Genomic DNA, 18,577 nt, shown 5'->3' with positions numbered 1-18,577 from the left:
GGAAACATAGCCCTCCTTTTTGTGTCCATGATGTAATATACTGTGTAAATTGCAGTCCAACGCCCAAGGTAAACTGAACTGACCTCATTTGTACCTGTGTTGATAAATCAGGTCCAGAACTACAGGTCCACCGATTTCTTTGTCTTTTACAAGGTTCTTTTTCTTTTTTCTTTTCTTTTTTTTGGCCAAAGAAATGTTAACCCTAACCCTAACCTAACCCTTTGTTTATCTTCACGTTAGTAAATCTGTCTTCGTGCTGTAGCAAACACCTTTTACAATGCCTACTACATTGTCCATTCATATGTACTTGGTTTCAACAAGGATGCGAAAACAGAGTATTGGGTTTTGTAGTGGGCGTGGTTATCCCAGATACCAAAATAACCCATTGTGCAAAATGGTTGATATGGGCTCAGAGTTATTTGAAGGACCTCCCTGAAGAGAATTCTGTAAAATAGGACTAAAGTCTGCCCTGCCTGGTTCAGTAAAATACTCAACATTATATGTATTTGCAAGCACTCGCCAGCAGATTACAAATCCTATTGTATGCTCCTCTGTTACTAGTTTATACAGCATTGAATGCTTTGGGGCCAAAATACATCTCTGATCTCAAAATAAATCACGAACCATCCAAACATCTCTGGAAGTCTGAGGTCTGCTTTCTGTCCCCAGAATTGGAACTAAACACTGAGAAGCAGCTTTCAAGTTGTTATACCCCGCATATCTTTAACAAACTCCCAGAAAACTGCAGGTCTGTTAAAACTCTTAGTTCTTTTAAACCAAAGCTAAACATCTTTTACCTTTTATCGCCTTTTATTTACATTTTTGTATCATTCTTCTGCACCGTAGGTTTAATCTATCATCATTTTTTATTTGCATTTTTATTTTTGTTGTTTTCATATATACTTTTATAATGTGTTTATTATGCTCTGTGCCTTGATGTCTTAATGCTTAATGGTTTATGTAAAGCAATATGAATTGCCTTGTTGAATCAAATAAACCTCCCTTGCCTTGCCTTGCCTTCAAAGTTACAGATTTGTCACTTTTGTTCAGTTTTTTTGTTTCCTTTTTTTTTTTTTTTCTTTTCTTTTTTTCTACCCAGCTTAATGTAATGAGACATTGATCCGTCTCACATCCTTCTAGCACAGTACACTCCATCAGCAACAGAAATCATCCCAAAATTAAGAATTCCAAAGACTCTGTGACGACATCGAAGAAACTTTACACAAAACTAATCAACATGTTCAAGTCAAATGCTCAGGGGCACATGTCGACTTTGTTAATTGAGCTACTTATGATGCAGATTTAGTGGGAGACTGTTTGAAATCAAAAGGGACAGGGTTAGAAAGACAGTAACAGAGGAACAATGGAGGTTGTTTACCCACAGAGAGAGCGTGACAGAAACAAAGATAAGGAAAGATCGAGACAGAGAGTGTGTAATGATGTCGTTAATAGCTGCAATCTAATATAAGTTAATGACCTCACTGAACGTATCATGAAAGTGCCACCAATAGTGTTTCGACAACATCAAACAAACATCAGGCTATTAATTAGTGGAAATCCTATTAACCATGCCGAGGGGTCGTATAAACAAGACCACATACCAGTTCCTGCTCATTTCACTTTTTCATGCCTTTGATACCACAAATTGCTTTCATGTGGATGTTTTAAACAGCTGATTATCCCTTAAACTTTTAATCTTTGATTTTGATTTCGAAACGTGCCTTCAATCTGCAAAATGAATCCCTTTAAATCCCACAGTATTTTGTCAAATTAAATCAGGGATGTAAAATGGTGTGGGTGAAAGTTAAAGTACCTACAGCTGGACAACCAGGTGCTGTGACTGAAACATTTTAGAATTAGCTTTGTACTAATTGGACAAATCATCCACAGAGTGTTATGGAAGTGTTGCCATTATGTCTGTCAGTGTGCTTGTGTTTATGTGGCTTACTACAATATAAATGCTTGTAATGAATGATGGGCTACGATCTAAAGTAGTTTTATTTATTTAACATTTACATGTATTTTATCAGGATACAGTTTGAGTGACATGCTGTTAAAACACATTAAGTGCCTTTTACTTTGAAGGGATGAAGAGCCGTAGGGTGCCGGGACTTCCCCCCGTAGGCGGCCGCTCTTATTTTGAAAAGCCGGGATGAAAATGCGCACATTTTTGGTCACTTTCTTTTTTTCAACCTCAACCCGGATGTTGTTTAGAAAGCCACAGTAATGGCGATCGTCAGCAGAAAGCCATCATTGGAGCGCTATTTTGCCATGAAAAATGCCAGCCTTGGGATCAAAATGTTTTTTTTTTTTTTCAAGATAATGAGGCTTCTTTATTGCAAGATCAAAGGGTTTCTATGGAGGATTTTCACTTTGCAAGCACGTCAACGTCTTTTGTAAACAAACCGCTCAAACCGCCCATTACCGATCATCAATCGACAGCCCAGACCTTACGGTAAGGCAAAACAAGTTTACTGTATTTACAGTATACTGTATGTCCCGTTTATACCCGGGATCGGCACTTTATGCAGCTTCTTTTTCTGCCCAAGTATACCTGGCCGGGATAGGCACTAAATGTGTTAAAGGAAATTACATGCCCCTTGTTATCACACAATTCCCAAAGCACCCTTTAGGGGAAATGTATGTATAAAACAATGTAGGTCATGTTGACCACCCCATCTTGAATATTATTTGGGAGAATGTGACAGCTGACAAATGAAATACTACAAATATTATTAACTAAGCACTACGCTGTTTGGGAAAAGTGGTTGAAACAACGTAGAATGGTGCACTTTGTTCATAAAAAAGCAATCACACTATTGATTTACACCTCCCACAAATGCCACTACACCAAAGAGAGACTAGACAGCGAGACAGAGGGAAAAAAGCCAGATTTACAACGGAGCGTGCTGTCATGAAGGCTGCAGATTGCTCCCTGTGGTATTGAAATTTGTCACAGCCCTGACAGAGTCTGTTCCTTGTAGACAAAAACAAGGAGTGCCTGGAATGACTGTGGATACATAATGAGGCTTTCCTATTATTGTTAACTAGCTCTTACCCGTTCAAAGATATGAGCTCCAAAATGATGTGCAGTGTGTGGGTTATGGTATGTCCCCCCCCCCCCCCCCCCCCCCCCCCCCCCAGCCCGCCCGCCCACCCACCCGCCCACCCCGCCTGCGCACACACCCCGCCTGCCTGCACACACACACACACACACACACACACACACACACACACACACACACACACACACACACACACAGAGAGAGCTGGTTAAACATGTTGCCTCATGCTAGATGCAGAATAGATGTGCCTCATGCTAGATGCAGAATAGATAGTAGATACACCATAAAAATGCTAATATACAGTATATGATTTGTGAAAGTGACAAACGGGCTCCACAGTTATGTTAGGTGTGTTCATATGCTAATGGTGATGCGATTTCAGATCAATTGCTCCAGCCACTGAGGAGAAACGCTGTTTCAGACAGACAGACAGACACTCACTCAGACATTCGCAAAATTATAGTATAGATATAGGCACTGATACTGAACCTCCCAGACACACTCAATGAGTGAACAGCACCTAAGAGACTTGATGAACTCTTCTTGACATTGCTGTTGTAGATCACAGACACTATGCACGCACGCACGCACACACACACTTTTAAGGCTTTGAAGGTTAATTAGTGGTTCTGAACATCTCTTGTTTAGCTCTATATGTGTGCACTCTGGCATAGGAATAACACTCACAAAATACGTATTCTTAATTAATTGGTTTACACAGTTTAGGATTTCTTAAAATATGATAAACCAACGTTGTAAAAGCTGGAGAGGTGGTACTGTTCTCACACAATGCATAGTCATTTGATACTGTATGCGGGAAAAGTGAAAAGTCTGAAAATGATGCCTTTTGAATACCATATTGGTGTTTAAAACTCAACACACATTCACTGTTTGTAATAGCCGCTCACACACACACACACACACACACACACACACACACACACACACACACACACACACACACACACACACACACACACACACACACACACACACACACACACGTGTGCACGCATGCGCGCAGCCACGCACCGACGCACGCACACACAATCTCTACGGAATGGAAGATGCCGCCCTGGATCTATGCCCCTGATACCACCCCACATCAAACACTTGTCAGAAGACATAGACCCTACACTGGATGAGGTCCTTGTCATTGCCGTTGCTCCTGAAGCTGACGAGGACACTCTAATAATGCTTCTGTCCTGGAGTCTCATTCAACCTTTGACTGCAGTATAGAGGAACTCCTGTGTGACTCCTCAGTCAAGCCATTCATTCGAGTGCTGTATGACAGCAGACTGCAAGGAGCAGTGAAAACTAAAGCCTAATTCATATTTCACATGGCAAAGTATAAATTAGACTTGAGTCCTGTTTTACAGTAATCTGCTCTGTCAAGTACTGATCTGCTTCGTTTAGTTTTATTTCATTTCTTGAGCACAGCACTGTTCTGTTCAATTCCATTCCACGTCTTTATATTCTGCAGAATATTCAACATCACGCTCATGACTCTCGCGCTTTGTGCTCTTTTTTTCCCCTTGGATTCACTGAAATGTTTATGTCATACAGGAATATGTCGTCGTCGGGTGGAAACCTCGTATCTCCAAGTTTCAAATTTGTACGTTTTTTCGCAAAGTAAAGCCCTGCTTCATCATACAAGGCCGTCGCACAAAAATAGTGAAAACAGCAGATCTTCAAGCACACAAAGCCTCGCGCTGCGAGGCGTTGTGTGCTTGTAGATCGGCTGTTTTCACTAGTTTAAATCATTTTTAAAATGATAAATGCAAAACGAACGGTTTTGGACATACAAGGTTTTCACCCCGACAACGAAGATATAGTCAACCATAAGTTGACGCTCACGTTTTACCACGTACCACTATCTAGACTGAGTGTTCTGTTCACCCACACATTACTGGGGGTAGATTGTCTATGTACATTTTGTTCTGTTCTTTATACCAGTTCATATACTGTTAAATATTCGGTGCATTCTACATCTACACCTGCAAAGCTCTTTCACCATGCTAATTCCCAGGCCAAGTGCTAAGGACAAAACAAGATTTCTCTCTGCTTTCCTAATCCCTGTGCGGTGCTAACGCTTTTTATTTTTCCTGTAAATTATTAGTATTATTTGTTAGTCCTAGTTGTTCTTTTTGTGCATCTGTCCTGTGCTTAATACTGTTAAGTTCTGCTGTAATGCCATGGCAACTGAATTTCCACCGTGGGATCAATAAAGGTCTATCTATTCTAGTGTCTTCTGACACTACTTTACATAATAAATAACAATTACGTTGCACATTTCGGTTGAGAAGTAACATGTCCCCGCACCATATCATCTTAATAAACACATTTTCATATCTAATTGAAACCCTTAATCACTGCCTAATTACAAGAAAGGACTGCTTAGATGACACACAGTCACAGTAAATTGCAGCTAAAGCACTGGGAGCACAAATAAAAGCAGGGGATGAGAAATTGTTCCACAGAGGTTGGATCTTAAAAATGAATGACCCATGAATAAAGGTTGAGCTGACATTTTGACTAATGTAATAATGCTACCGTGTGCATCGCCTTTGCTAATCATTCCGGGTATTAAAATGAAATGAAAACGAGCAGAAAAGAACATCCCACAGACCCAATTTTAAAACATCACAAGCCCGAGGAACACTCCAACTTTTAATTAAACGCTATCCTCCATCTTAGGTTATACACTAAACATTCGGGTCGGCAATTAACATTCATTTACATTATTGATGCATGATGTGCAATAGCATACATTTTACTAGTAGGAGAGGAGGTGTTTCCTCTATGTGTAATTAAATATAGTATTTCAGTAATCACAGGTAGTAACACGTTGAATAGTGATTGGTGTGGATAGTAAGAGGGGTTGAGGAGGCAATACGATTGATTAGTGTGGTATTAACGACTTGGCACTCACGCCTGTAGACTTGGAGATGTATAGGGGCTCTGTACATCTGTTCTATTATGTTTCTAATGTTTTGGAAAACATGAAAATAGGAGACTGTATTCCACAAATATTTGTATTTGTTACCAAATTAACATGCAGATGTTGTCAGAACTGTGATTCTCACTGAGAGGAGCAATGCGAATTCTGTACAAATGATACTGTGTGTGAACAGTCAGTGTGTTAATGTTGTGGATATCAATCATATTTTCAAGTAAAGTCAGAGAGACTGTGAATATAGTATGTAAGTTAGTCAGAGAGACTGTGAATATAGTATGTAAGTTTTGTTGAGCAAAATGGTCGAGCAACAAGGTACATTTGTCTTAAGGGTCAGCAGCGTCCCGATGCACTAAGTAGCCACCAGGGGGGGATAAGGCTCTAGTGACGGACTCTCTCCGGTCCCCTCTTCTCATCTCTCCACCAACACTCAACTCCCTCGCCTCTGCCCCTGCCGCCAAAGGCCAACCGAGCTCCGGGGAATATTTATGAGTGAAGTAGAGCAATTGGTTTGAAATCATCAGATGGGTGGGTGAGAGAGAGAGAGAGAGAGAGAGAGAGAGAGAGAGAGAGAGAGAAAGAGAGAGAGGACTGTCTGAGGGAGAGAACGGCGGCTGTGAAGATCCAGCTGGCGGTAATGATAGAGGTGGAGTTGGGCTTTTAATATCAATATTTAACCTTCTTTTCACCTTGTCGGTTAATTAAGAGTAATGTATTATTCCTTGTACCCATTCCTGTGTGTGTGTGTGTGTGTGTGTGTGTGCGTGCGTGCGTGTGTGCGCACGTGCATGTGCACATGAGCGAGTGCTCGTGTGTGTGCGTGTAGACCGGTGTGTCTGTATATTTTCTGATTGTACGTTGTGCAGTATAATGTATTTGGGTGGTGTGCAAAGAAACAGAAAGAAAGAGAAAGAGGGGGTAGAGAGAGATGCAGAGGCTGGGAAAAAAAGGAAGTCGAGAGACGGATCTAGAAGGAAACCAAGTGATGTAGTACAGATGAAAAATGTAGACAGAGTTGGAGAAGGACAGAGAGAATGGGAGAGACAAAGATATGGAGCGATAATGGACAGTGAAATCCTGTAACTCGGAGACTGTATAGATGGAACCAAATCCATTTGGTTACATTTTACAGTCTCCAAGTATTTTACTGTGTGTGTGTGTGTATGGGGTAGAGAGAGAGAGAGAGAGAGAGAGAGAGAGAGAGAGAGAGAGAGAGAGAGAGAGAGAGAGAGAGACACACACAGAGAGACACAGAGAGAGGGGAGGACCTGGGATAAGACGAGTTACACTACATTCTCCGTCTGTGGCTGGCTGCATCACCTCTTGTCAGCTGCTAAATGCCAGTGTCAGTCAAAACCCTGTTCAGCTGCCATCAAGCAGTTCCAGCCGCACTGACAGCCTCTCACAGTATCACACTCTTCATCGTGGATCAAAACACTCACCTGGCGCATAGAGATACTGTGCCTTATGCACACAGACGCACACCCGCAAATACAGAGGCACATTCAAACGTCTATTGACAGACATTCACAGCACAGTACATGTTCACACATTTGCACCTGTGATACACATGTACAAATAGGCTTATGCCATATAACACACTGTAAGTACTGGAAAGGTTAATACGTACATAGGATGCACACAGGCAAGCTTATGTGTTGAAGCTGGCACATAAGGTGCGAACTCAGGCATGCTCACAGACGCACGCACGCACGCACGCACGCACGCACGCACGCACGCACGCACGCACGCACGCACGCACGCACGCACGCACGCACGCACGCACACACACACACACACACACACACACACACACACACACACACACACACAAACACACACACTCTCTCTCTCTCTCTCTCTCTAAGGCAAAAGAGCAATACTTAAGTCAAAATAGCAAAGCCTAAAGTATTAATACCCTGAAGCTTCACACTGATTTTCGATGTCTCGCACCAAACAAAATAATCTGTACAATGTGATGAGAGTTCCCTTTAGGAGAGGCCTTTTTCATATCTATACTATAATTTTGCGAATGTCTGAGTGTCTGAGTGTCACAGCGTTTCTCCTCTGTGGCTGGAGCAATTGATCTGAAATCGCATCACCATCAGCATATGAACACACCTGACATAACTGTGAAGCCCGTTTGTCACTTTCACAAATCGTATGCTGTATAATAGCATTTTTATGGTGTATCTATATCTATTTAGCCTACAGTACCTTTTGTGACCACACATGTTAAGGGAGGGGCGCTGTTGTTCAGGCCATGCACAATCACACACAAACCCACACACACACACACACACACACACACACACACAGGGGGGGGGGGTGTGCAGGCAGGCGGGCGGGCGGGCGGGGGGGGGGGGGGGGGGGGGGGGGGGTTCTGGCCCTGTTACAGATGTTGTCCAAAAATCATGCAGATCGGTACACAGTATCTCTGTAGCCGTTAAATGGAACGGGTATTTCTTACATTGATGCTCCTACATATTAGCATGCAAGCACCAGTTAAAGTTACTTTCCATCCCTCATATACTGTGTGCACAGTGCACATCCCATAACCCACACACTGCACATCATTTCGGAGCTCATATCTTTGAACGGGTAAGGGCTAGTTACTGTAAAATGATGTATTTTATCATCGGCATCAGTTACAGTAATGATTGTATTACATTTAGCAATTATTAACTTCAGGTACATTAATATGACACCAACATACAGTAAGCCTTGTTGCACGGGCTGCTCTATACAACCCATACGATGTAATGTCACCTTTTTTATTGGTAAATGTGTTTCGTAAATTTGACATCTAAATGGGCATGAACTACAGTAATTCATCCATTACATTCTAGGTTGAATTCTTTAAAAATGGGAGTTAATCGGCATGCTTCAAAGCTGACAAGTGACTACAATGCTTCCAAGTAACATCCCATCGACCCTCTGTTGCACATCAACTGGCTCCGTCAGGTATCTCTGATATCCTGCTGCTTCACCAAAGCCCCTCCTGCGGTACCTAGCCTGCTTGAAGTCTGTACTGATATGAAAGATTCTGGTGTTTGGAACAAAAAAGCAGCTGTGAGACACTCTGAGAGGGCACAAAATTTGGAACCAAAGAGGACCCAGAACATAGGGTAGATTTGGTTAAAGTTGTACAGTGACAGTCAGAGTTACAAATGGATGAACGAGCACTAAGGATTTAACTGTGTGTGTGTGTGTGTGTGTGTGTGTGTGTGTGTGTGTGTGTGTGTGTGTGTGTGTGTGTGTGTGTGTGTGTGTGCATTCCTTTACATGCAAAGACCCTCTAAAGTCATCTTCCTTCAACACAAACCCTTGATTTCACATTCCACACACACATTGCCACCTACTAAATGGTTACACTCCGACATGTCTCCTTTCCGACATGTCTCCATTCCGACACTAACCCTACTAAATATGCATCTTCAGGCTATCTTTAACCTGTTACAGAATGGGATTTGATTGCTCGCCTACTTCACTCTGGCTTTATGTCAAGATACTTATTTTGCTCTCAGCAAAAATAACGTGATTTCAATTTCTAATATTACTTATCTGGTTCTGACTAGTTTCATTTGATCCTTCAGAACACTTTCTGTATGGCTATGACAGCGGTCCGTCTCCCTCTTTCCGTGGTCAAGGCTACTCACCTGTATATCTTGTACTTTGTGGCGAAACCCTGCTGGTAGCGCTCTGTGAAATCGACAAACTCCTGGGCGTGGTGAAAGGGTCCCTTATCGGACAGGAGCCAGCCAAGGGGCCCTGTTCCGCCGCTGAAGCCAGCGCCCAAGGCAGCCGTATCAGCCGGCCGGGCCCCTTGTGACACGGACACGTAGCACTGGAGCAGGCTTAGCGTTAACCACCTCCACCTCCATAGAAACATGAGGGCCACCAGTCTAACGGAGCTGCACTGGCCGCTCATGCTGCTTCCCCCGGCCCCGATGACTCCTCATTCTCCCCACGCGTTGAAATAATCCTGGGTGGGGACTGGGGAGAGAGGAAGGAGAGAGAAGAAGAACATGGGGAGTCAAGGCATGGGCAGAGAAGACAAAAATGGTTTCTTTCTTTCTCCACGTTTTGGGTGTTAGAGAGCAAATCAGGGATTGAGATAGTTAGCTACATGGAGAAGCAGAGAGGGAAAGAGAGATTTGGCTTTGGCAATGTAAATGTATGTTTTCTCATGCCAATAAAGCCCTTTGAATTGAATTGAATTGAATTGAATTGAATTGAATTGAATTGAATTGAATTGAATTGAGACAGTGAGATAGAGTTTGGAGTCATTCATGCACTTTCCTGTTGGTTCAAACATGCACGATGGCTGTGATTCACAATGAATTACCATAGGCCTATCATCATTTTAAATAATCAGTGATCAGTCACTAATGTTGCAGTCCTAATAGGCTAATTCATTTAGGCCTAATTAAAATGTAATATATCTGTAGACCAAGGTGCCCCAAGGAAAGAAAGAAAGAAAGAAAGAAAGAAAGAAAGAAAGAAAGAAAGAAAGAAAGAAAGAAAGAAAGAAAGAAAGAAAAACTTGACTTGATTTAATTATCTTTTTCTTTACCTGATTGTGCAAGCCTTATGGTCCTTGCGTTGTGGCAGGAATTACTCTCCGCAAAATCCCTTGAATGGCCAGTGAAGTTGAGATCGAGGCAGTGCATATAAAGCGCGGCATGGAAATGTTTTGCTGTCTTTTTTCTTCTTCTTTAGAGATAACAGCACTATGACGTGGACCAAAACTTGAAACAAGCTCTTTTTTCACCGTCGCATAGGTCTACTTCCAGGGATAGCCTTCCATTAATAGGCTGTACAATCCAATAGAATAACAGTCGGGCTCAAAGCGCGCACCTGCGAGGAGGAACAATCCAAGTCGTTTTTGACATGCCTATAAGTTTCGGGAAGCGTCCGATCGTAATATTTTACAACGCACGAACGAAACACCACATGCAGGTGCGCATCAGCCCTGTTACTCCATTCTTGTCTTGTTTAGAGAAGCACTTCGGGCGGTGCGCGGCGCCCGGCGGAGAGCGAGTGGTGCTGATGTTGCGTTGTCCTACGTATCCCCCGTGCAGTCTGTAGTGTGAATGGCACTTGCATCCCTCTCTCTCTCTTTCTCTCTCTCTCTCTCTCTCTCTCTCTCTCTCTCTTCCTGGCCGTACGAAGCGATTAATTTATTCCAGCTCCGAGCTCACTCCCCATTGGCTGGAGCAGAACAGGAGGAAGTGGGTGTAGGAGGGTTCAGGGGCAGCCAGAGGATGAAGTGGTGGTCACTGGTCAAAGGGATGGGGGGCGTGTGTTTTTATTTGAGAATTTAGACAGAAGTCAGCTGCAGTTCAGGTTAATATCCGGATGAATAGGGAAGTGGAGCAGTAATCCAAATGAATTCCATACACGGCTAGTATAAAGGAGGATTCTAGAATGTTGAATTAGCTATACAGATTATTAGCTACTAATAGCCTATGATGATGATGATGATGATGATGATGATGATGATGATGATGATGATGATGAAAGCTTTTATTCAGCAGCCACTATTAACACAGTTCTGGTCATCTTCTTTGGTGGTGGTACTAGTAATGGTGGTGGTGAAGAAGAAGAAGATGGTGGTGGATGATGATGATGATGATGATGATGTTGATGAAAGCTTTTATTCAGCAGCCACTATTAATACAATTCTGGTCGTCTTCTTTACCCTCATGCTTTCTGTCCCCACGAATAAATCATCACTCCCAGCATCAGCAAACTTAATTAGATGTGACTTTATCCCAGTGCTGATGAGTTGGACACTGAGCATGGATCAGCGAGGCGCGGAGGAGACGAATGGAGGGAAGGATGTGCTGCCTTTCAGCTTTGCCGTTGAGATGTTCAAAGGGAGGTTTTATACAGGGATTGGATTAGAGAAATGAACACCATTGAGTCGCTAGATTTGCTGGCTCCGAAACTCAAAGAGGAGCTGAAATCCTGTGGTGCAGCTACTCGCAGTGTAGCTGGAGTGAGAGAAAGCGTCAATTTGTCACAGTTACACCACCACCGTGTCTCAGGACTGCATGCGCTCCCGCTCTCCCAACCTCTGCCTCGTGGCATTACGACTCATGAAGGACGTCTACAGAATGGAAAGAGACATGCTGTGCCTGTGGTTTGCTCATTGGTATAGAATAGATGATGCTTTTGGTGAAAAACGTAGTTTTCTGATAATATCTTAAACATTTGCCTGCAGACTCACATTAAACTATAGAGGTTTGAATAAAATATAACCTTTAATGCAGGGTGTATAACATTGATTAATGTGTTGGTATTTAATGATGGTTTTACAGCACTAGCCCTAGAGGCGCAATGGCACACGATGTTTGAAAAAGGACATTGTTTGTATTCATTACTGTAATTTATATTGCATTGCATCTCAGAGGCATCGAGTACAGGCCAGGGTACAGGATTGATTGAATGTGAATGTTTCTCATGCCAATGAAGCTCCTTTGAATTGAATGTCCATGTCCAAGGAGGCAGTGCAGGTCCTTCCTTGGATAATCAAAGAGAATGTCAGCTCATTATAATGCTAGAATGACACAGGTTGCGTGTAGGTCACCACTATAACAAGGTGTTGTCTCAATGTCTGTGGGGCAGTGGAGACCAAACACTGTACTGCAATAACACTCTCTTGGCTACTCTATTACACAGTCTCACTTCTTACACAGAGACCTGCTGCAGGCTGTGTTTGTAATTGAAAGGTGGTGGATAGCCTCTGCCAATTGATTGGTTAGGGGCAATCATGTGCAGGGGCGTCACAAGGGGGGGAAAGTGTGACTGAGTTACTAGGGCCCAAGGTGGAGGGGCCTTAATTAATTTATACTTTAGCTATTGAGAAATAGCAGTTATACAAGCTCACAGTGAGCACTGAGTGCCGCGCTGTGAGCTTGTAGATCTTCTATTTTTGAAAAGCAAAAGTATAAATTAATTACTTTGAATATATGTATTTTTATTTTTTAAGTGAACATTTGTAACTCAAATTTTGCTTCTGGGGGGTCCCAACTAAATATTTGAGATGGGGGTCCGTGGCCAAATACATTTTGGGGGTCCTTCACATGAAAACGTTTGAGCACCACTGACATAGAAACATAGGTTTTTTTAAAAACCTCAGAAGGATTTGAAATATTCAAAGAGCAGATCTAAAAGCTCACAGCGCGGCACTCGGTGCCGCGCTGTGAGCTTGTATATCTGCTATTTTTCAATAGTTAAAGCATTCATGGGGGCCCACAGTGAATCCTTATTGTGCCCTGGACCCAGAATTTGGTGCGACACCCCTGATCATGTGGCTAAAGCTGGCAGCTGATTCAGTATAGGCACTTATATCTAAGTATAGGCTTAAGTGTGTTTTTCATACATTTTAGTTCAGGTTAGCCACTGTTAGTGGGGGTCTTCAACGGTTTTCAGGCCATGATGGTCTCCTAAACTGAGAGAGAGATGAAGCAGGGAACCCCACTACAGAATTGTATAAAGTTGTGTTGCAAATTAAATTGTGTATTTTCAGACATTTAACCAATAACCACTTAAAACCTCAGTACTTAGCAAACTTGACCCTTGGCCCTGTACTTGGTCTGCTCTTTTTACCCTCTATGCACCAAACATTCGCAGAAAATAGCCGATCTCCAAACTCGCGCGCTCCGACGTGAATAGGGATGCTAGCGTTCAAGTGGATAATGTAAAAAAAAAATAAAGGTTCCTATCACACAAAGATTTGGTGTCCCCCCTGTAGTAACTCTGAGGACCCCAGGGGTCCCGGACCCCCTGTTGAACATCCATGGGCATTGGTTTACTTAGGTTACGTTTATGACACCCTGGGCAAGATATGACTTCCGCTTGGTTCCAAGATTTCTAGCGGAAGTGGCGGAAGTGCTACGTTTAATGGAAGATACGCCATGCTGTTTACATTCCCCAGCGAAATTGTAGCTCTTAATAGGTGTAACTGTAGATTGTAGCTCTTAATACGTGTAACGTTGTCCGAATCGATGTTTTTGTTTGTATATTGTATATTGTTTATTGCGAGCGCAACCGACGGAGCGGGAGACATAGAGTCGATTTTTTTCCCAGCTGGGAATATGTTTGCAGGGACACAAGACAACTTCCGGAAAAATTCAGCCCCACCTCCTAGAACTCTCTCTGCCTCATATCTTGACCAGGCTTTTCTCATGGCAGATGAGTAAGCCTGGCTACGCGAGGCTAAGTTTATGATAAGGATCTGGGGGTCAGAGTGCGTGCTGCGTTTATAGCATTTTATTTACCCATGGCTGAATATCCACAGCCTAATTGAAATACTAGTTGAGCTTAACATAATTAGTTACTGTATATGCACACCGGAATAATTGTTCTGCAAGTGTGTGTGTGTGTGTGTGTGTGTGTGTGTGTGTGTGTGTGCGTGCGTGCGTGCATGCATGTGTGCGTGCGATGTGCGTGTGTGCGTGTGTTTGTGTGTGTTTTCTTTTGCAAACAGCTGGCAGACCTCTGCCTGAGGTTTTGTGTGTGTGTGTGTGTGTGTGTGCGTGCGTGCGTACGTGCGTGCGTGCGTGCGTGCGTGCGTGCGTGCGTGCGTGCGTGCGTGCGTGCGTGCGTGCGTGCGTGCGTGCGTGCGTGCGTGCGTGCGCGTGTGTGTGTGTGTCTGAACGAGTGGGAGAGGAGAGCTAGTCAGCCACATTTACTCAGCGGTAAGACAGATAGTCATTAGGGGAGGTAAACATTCACTTAAGCCTGAGCCTGCTCAATGATGCCACTCAAGGGTCTTTGTGTGGAGTGATCTGAGAACTGAGCAAAGCTGAGGTTTTAATTAGCCTGAAAAGCTGACAGCTTTTGTCAGTGTTTTGTCAAAGCAGTGCCACGTGTTGGCTTTGCCTGTTGTTCTCCTCCAACTACAGGAAGAGCAGAATTATACATATCCTTGACATTTCCATGTGCTCAATTACATATACTGTACCTTGTCTGCCACAGATGTGTCTAATGCTCAAAATAAACCTTTTACGTTATCTCTGACTGCAGCCTACGGAGCTATGGCGGATAAGGCATTGCATGTGTTTTGTTTAGATAATTAGCACAGTGGCACAGTGTGCCAATATGAAACTAATCTAAATGATCCATTATTACCAGTCATCTGTGGAAAAAAAACATTATGTTCTTTGCCGTCATCTGAGAAATGGACTGTAGTCTAGTCCATATCTCAGCATGACCACAGAGCCATATGCATAATGTGGTGATTAAAAAAAAAGAACCATCAGCTTGACAAAGCTTTAATCAGAATTTGTGTTACTTATTGCAACCATGGGTCACTGGATTTGTCATTAATCAAATGCTTACCCTCTTTCAAGCCCTCTGATTGTGTCGTCTATCTTTGGCTGTACAAGCAGCACACAAATAGGAATCGCAGAGCTCTTTGTTCACTACAGTACAATAAAAATCCTGTCTCTAATTAGCGGACCGGTTCATTGCCAGGAGTTTTGTGTTCAGTGTTTGAGAGGGATCGTTGTGTAAAATAGAATCGTTTGGAAAAAAGAAGCAGTCAGTCGGAAATACAGGAGCTAATTTCGTTAAGGGTTTTGCACTATAGACCATTGGTCCCAAACGTTTTAGCTCGAGACCCAAAGGAGAGATTAGACGTTTGCCTGGGACCCAAACTAGTGAAAACAGCAGATCTTCAAGTTCACAACAAGACGCTTTGCGCCACGTTGTGAGCTTATAGATCATCTATTTTCACATAAAATGTAATGTATGGAATTTCGCTGATTTTTATTTTATTTCTTCATGAAATTAATGATATATTATCTAGGAAGGGATTATGAAGTCTGTGAGTCACAAATGGGTCACAACCCACTGTTTGGGAAACAGTGCACTAAAGGCACTTAAATAGACTTATTTCTATATGATGACGTTGTAGAGTGAGAAATTTGAAATGTCAATACATAGACAGTAGACTATAATATTTGAGTAGTTCTTGAGTAGCTCAGCACCAGATGATTCAGTTTTGAGCAGGGACATGCAGAGAATTTTAGAGAGGCTGGGGCTGAAATATCTTAAAGGGGCCTTTTCGTGAAAATATCGACAATAGCAGACTTCCAAGCTCACAACGCATCGCACTGCACTGTCGGCTATTTTCGGTGCTGTGCCAACCTGAAGTAAGCATAATTAAGTCAATACTGGTATTTCTACACAGATATTGCAATTCTTTCAACATAAGATGCTGCGTTCAAATTCAGGAGAGTTTTTTCAGAATCAGAGATCAATAAGGCTTGTGCATATGCATGTGTCTGTGCGTTTTGTGCAAGAGAGAGAGAGAGAGAGAGAGAGAGAGAGAGAGAGAGAGAGAGAGAGAGAGAGAGAGAGAGTGAAGGAAAGAGTAATAGAATCCGTCAGCCCAGACAGAATGAAAAGCTCATCCTCTTTACTCCCTCCCCACTTTCCAAGTCGCTCCCTGGTGTCGCTTCTCGTATTAAATGATTCTGACATTCAAATAACCAGTTCAAGAATGTAGTTATATAGTGTGTGTGTGTGTGTGTGTGTGTGTGTGTGTGTGTGTGTGTGTGTGTGTGTGTGTGTGAGTGTGTGTGTGTGTGTGTGTGTGTGTGTGTGTGTGTGTGTGTGTGTGCACGCGTGTGTGCACGTGTGTGTCTCTGTGCGTGTGTGAGTGCGTGCACACGTGCATGTGTGTTTGTTTGTAATATCATAAGCGCCGTTCTGGCAACATTCATTGAGGTTAAACCTGGAATGCTTGCGGGCTTTTCCCTTCACCAGGGAGTTCAGTTCATTTGCAGTAGCAAAATTGTTATTCCCAAAATGTGGCATGCACTCTTTGTCGGAAAAGCATTAACTTCAGTGATTGAAATATATGACGGTGTGGTACTTAGTAAAAAGAAAACTGCTATTGCATTTTCATTGCATGGGAAAACACTGAAGTAACACAAAGATTACTTTGCCATTGCCATGCACAGATGATGATAGCAAAATGTTCAGCTCTTAGGAATCCTCATCAAGAATGGACATTGTAATTACTGTATGATGGCCATATGGATAGGTTCTGTATGAGGCAGGTACTTATAGTGGTAGGTCTACTTGGATTAATGTTGTTATCACCAAGTAGCATGGATATAAAGAGCGCATTCTTGACTGTGATTCTGTATGCCGTAAGTTTAAGCGTTCCTTGCTGGCTTGTTACCACTTCTAGCTTGGTTCACAATTTGAGCAACTCATAAAGCGTACTGTATCCAAACTTTAGGATTACTTGGCTTGGTTGGAGGTCCCTATTGTTTAAACCTGGTAAATGTTACCTGAGTGCACAGAAAGCAAGGGCTACAACCAGGTAAACATTAAACCGAGTATCTGTCTAAAACATGGGGCAAGTTTTGTACGCTGGACATGAAGTCTATGAGGATTTGGCAAACTTTACACTTGATTTTATTATCTTAGTAAACCTTTTAATAAACACTTTATGTTTTTCAATCGCTAGTTTAAAGCCTTTTTTTATGATATGCGTTTAGTAAATTATGGTCACATACATTTTAATTAAATTAAAGATACAGTAGGCTAACCAACAAACATCTGCATATACCGGTAGTTCAGTAAAACCTTGCATCTACCTCATAAAGAGAGAAAAAAAGTAACAAGAGGTGATACAAGGAACGAGGAGTGCTACTGTAGCGTCTATCTAAGCATTACTTAGAATGTACATCTTAAAGCAGTCATCTTATAATACTGTATAATGTACCTACAGTACATAGACTGCTGTTCTAGACACCTTGGCTTATGTGGTCATGCCGTACAAACTACAGGTTAAATGTAGCACGATGAGCACCATGCACCAATAGCTGAGTTCTTACTGTAGATGTTTTAACAGATACTTCTGTAGTACTTTAATGGCATTCTACACTGAAAGCAATTACATTTCTGGGAACTTCTGGGAACTGAAGCATCACAATACTGAAATACTTATCTCTTGAAATGCGGGCCTAATGGTTATAGGTTTTTTAATTGTAAATTAAAAAAGGTGCCTTGGAAAAAAATGTATAAATATATAATATAATAATAGGAAAACAGGTGACTGAGCAGAGCATACCAATTTTAGCATTTCTTTTTTTTTGTCTTTCTTTAACTGGAATTGTTTAATTCCTGTCTCTCTTCACTGTCACTATCAATATAATAGAATATCATTAAAATAACAAATAATCAATTAAAAAGGCATTTTATTTTAGTTCAGTACGTACATCCCCAACAATTTTATCATGTTCCCTCATCAGTCTTTAAAACAACTTTAAAACAAACAGCTGCAAGCCCCTAGAACAAGAACTATAATTAAATCAAACAAAAGGGCTTTTGTGCTCACTGATCTCCAGCCAGAACCCTATCCTGAAATTCATTATACCTGAATACCTGTATTCAACGTGAGGTAAAGCTCCCCTTTGTTTGTACTGGAGGCAGGCAATTGGGGTCTGAAAGCAATTGGCCATAGTGAGGGGAAGTTAGACATTTAAATGTCTGTCTACAAAGGTCAGAGATAAATAACAAAACAAAA

General features: G+C 42.2%; 1 protein-coding gene across 1 annotated transcript in view; it reads right to left on the bottom strand.

The window, feature by feature from the left end:
• Window positions 1-9,952, bottom strand: part of brinp3a.1 (bone morphogenetic protein/retinoic acid inducible neural-specific 3a, tandem duplicate 1) — a gene marked incomplete at both ends in the record, with an annotated part of 57,527 nt that extends 47,575 nt beyond the window's left edge. The window contains one exon of the mRNA XM_080723123.1: window positions 9,681-9,952. Coding sequence (XP_080579249.1) covers window positions 9,681-9,952 — 272 coding nt within the window. The remainder of the gene's footprint in view (window positions 1-9,680) is intronic.
• Window positions 9,953-18,577: the final 8,625 nt, after the last annotated feature.

Source organism: Nannobrachium achirus, assembly GCF_963921795.1.
Source record: "Nannobrachium achirus genome assembly, chromosome: 1".
Lineage (NCBI taxonomy): Eukaryota > Metazoa > Chordata > Actinopteri > Myctophiformes > Myctophidae > Nannobrachium > Nannobrachium achirus.
The sequence above is the reverse complement of the archived record's forward strand: the minus strand, read 5'-3'. Positions and strand labels throughout refer to the sequence as shown.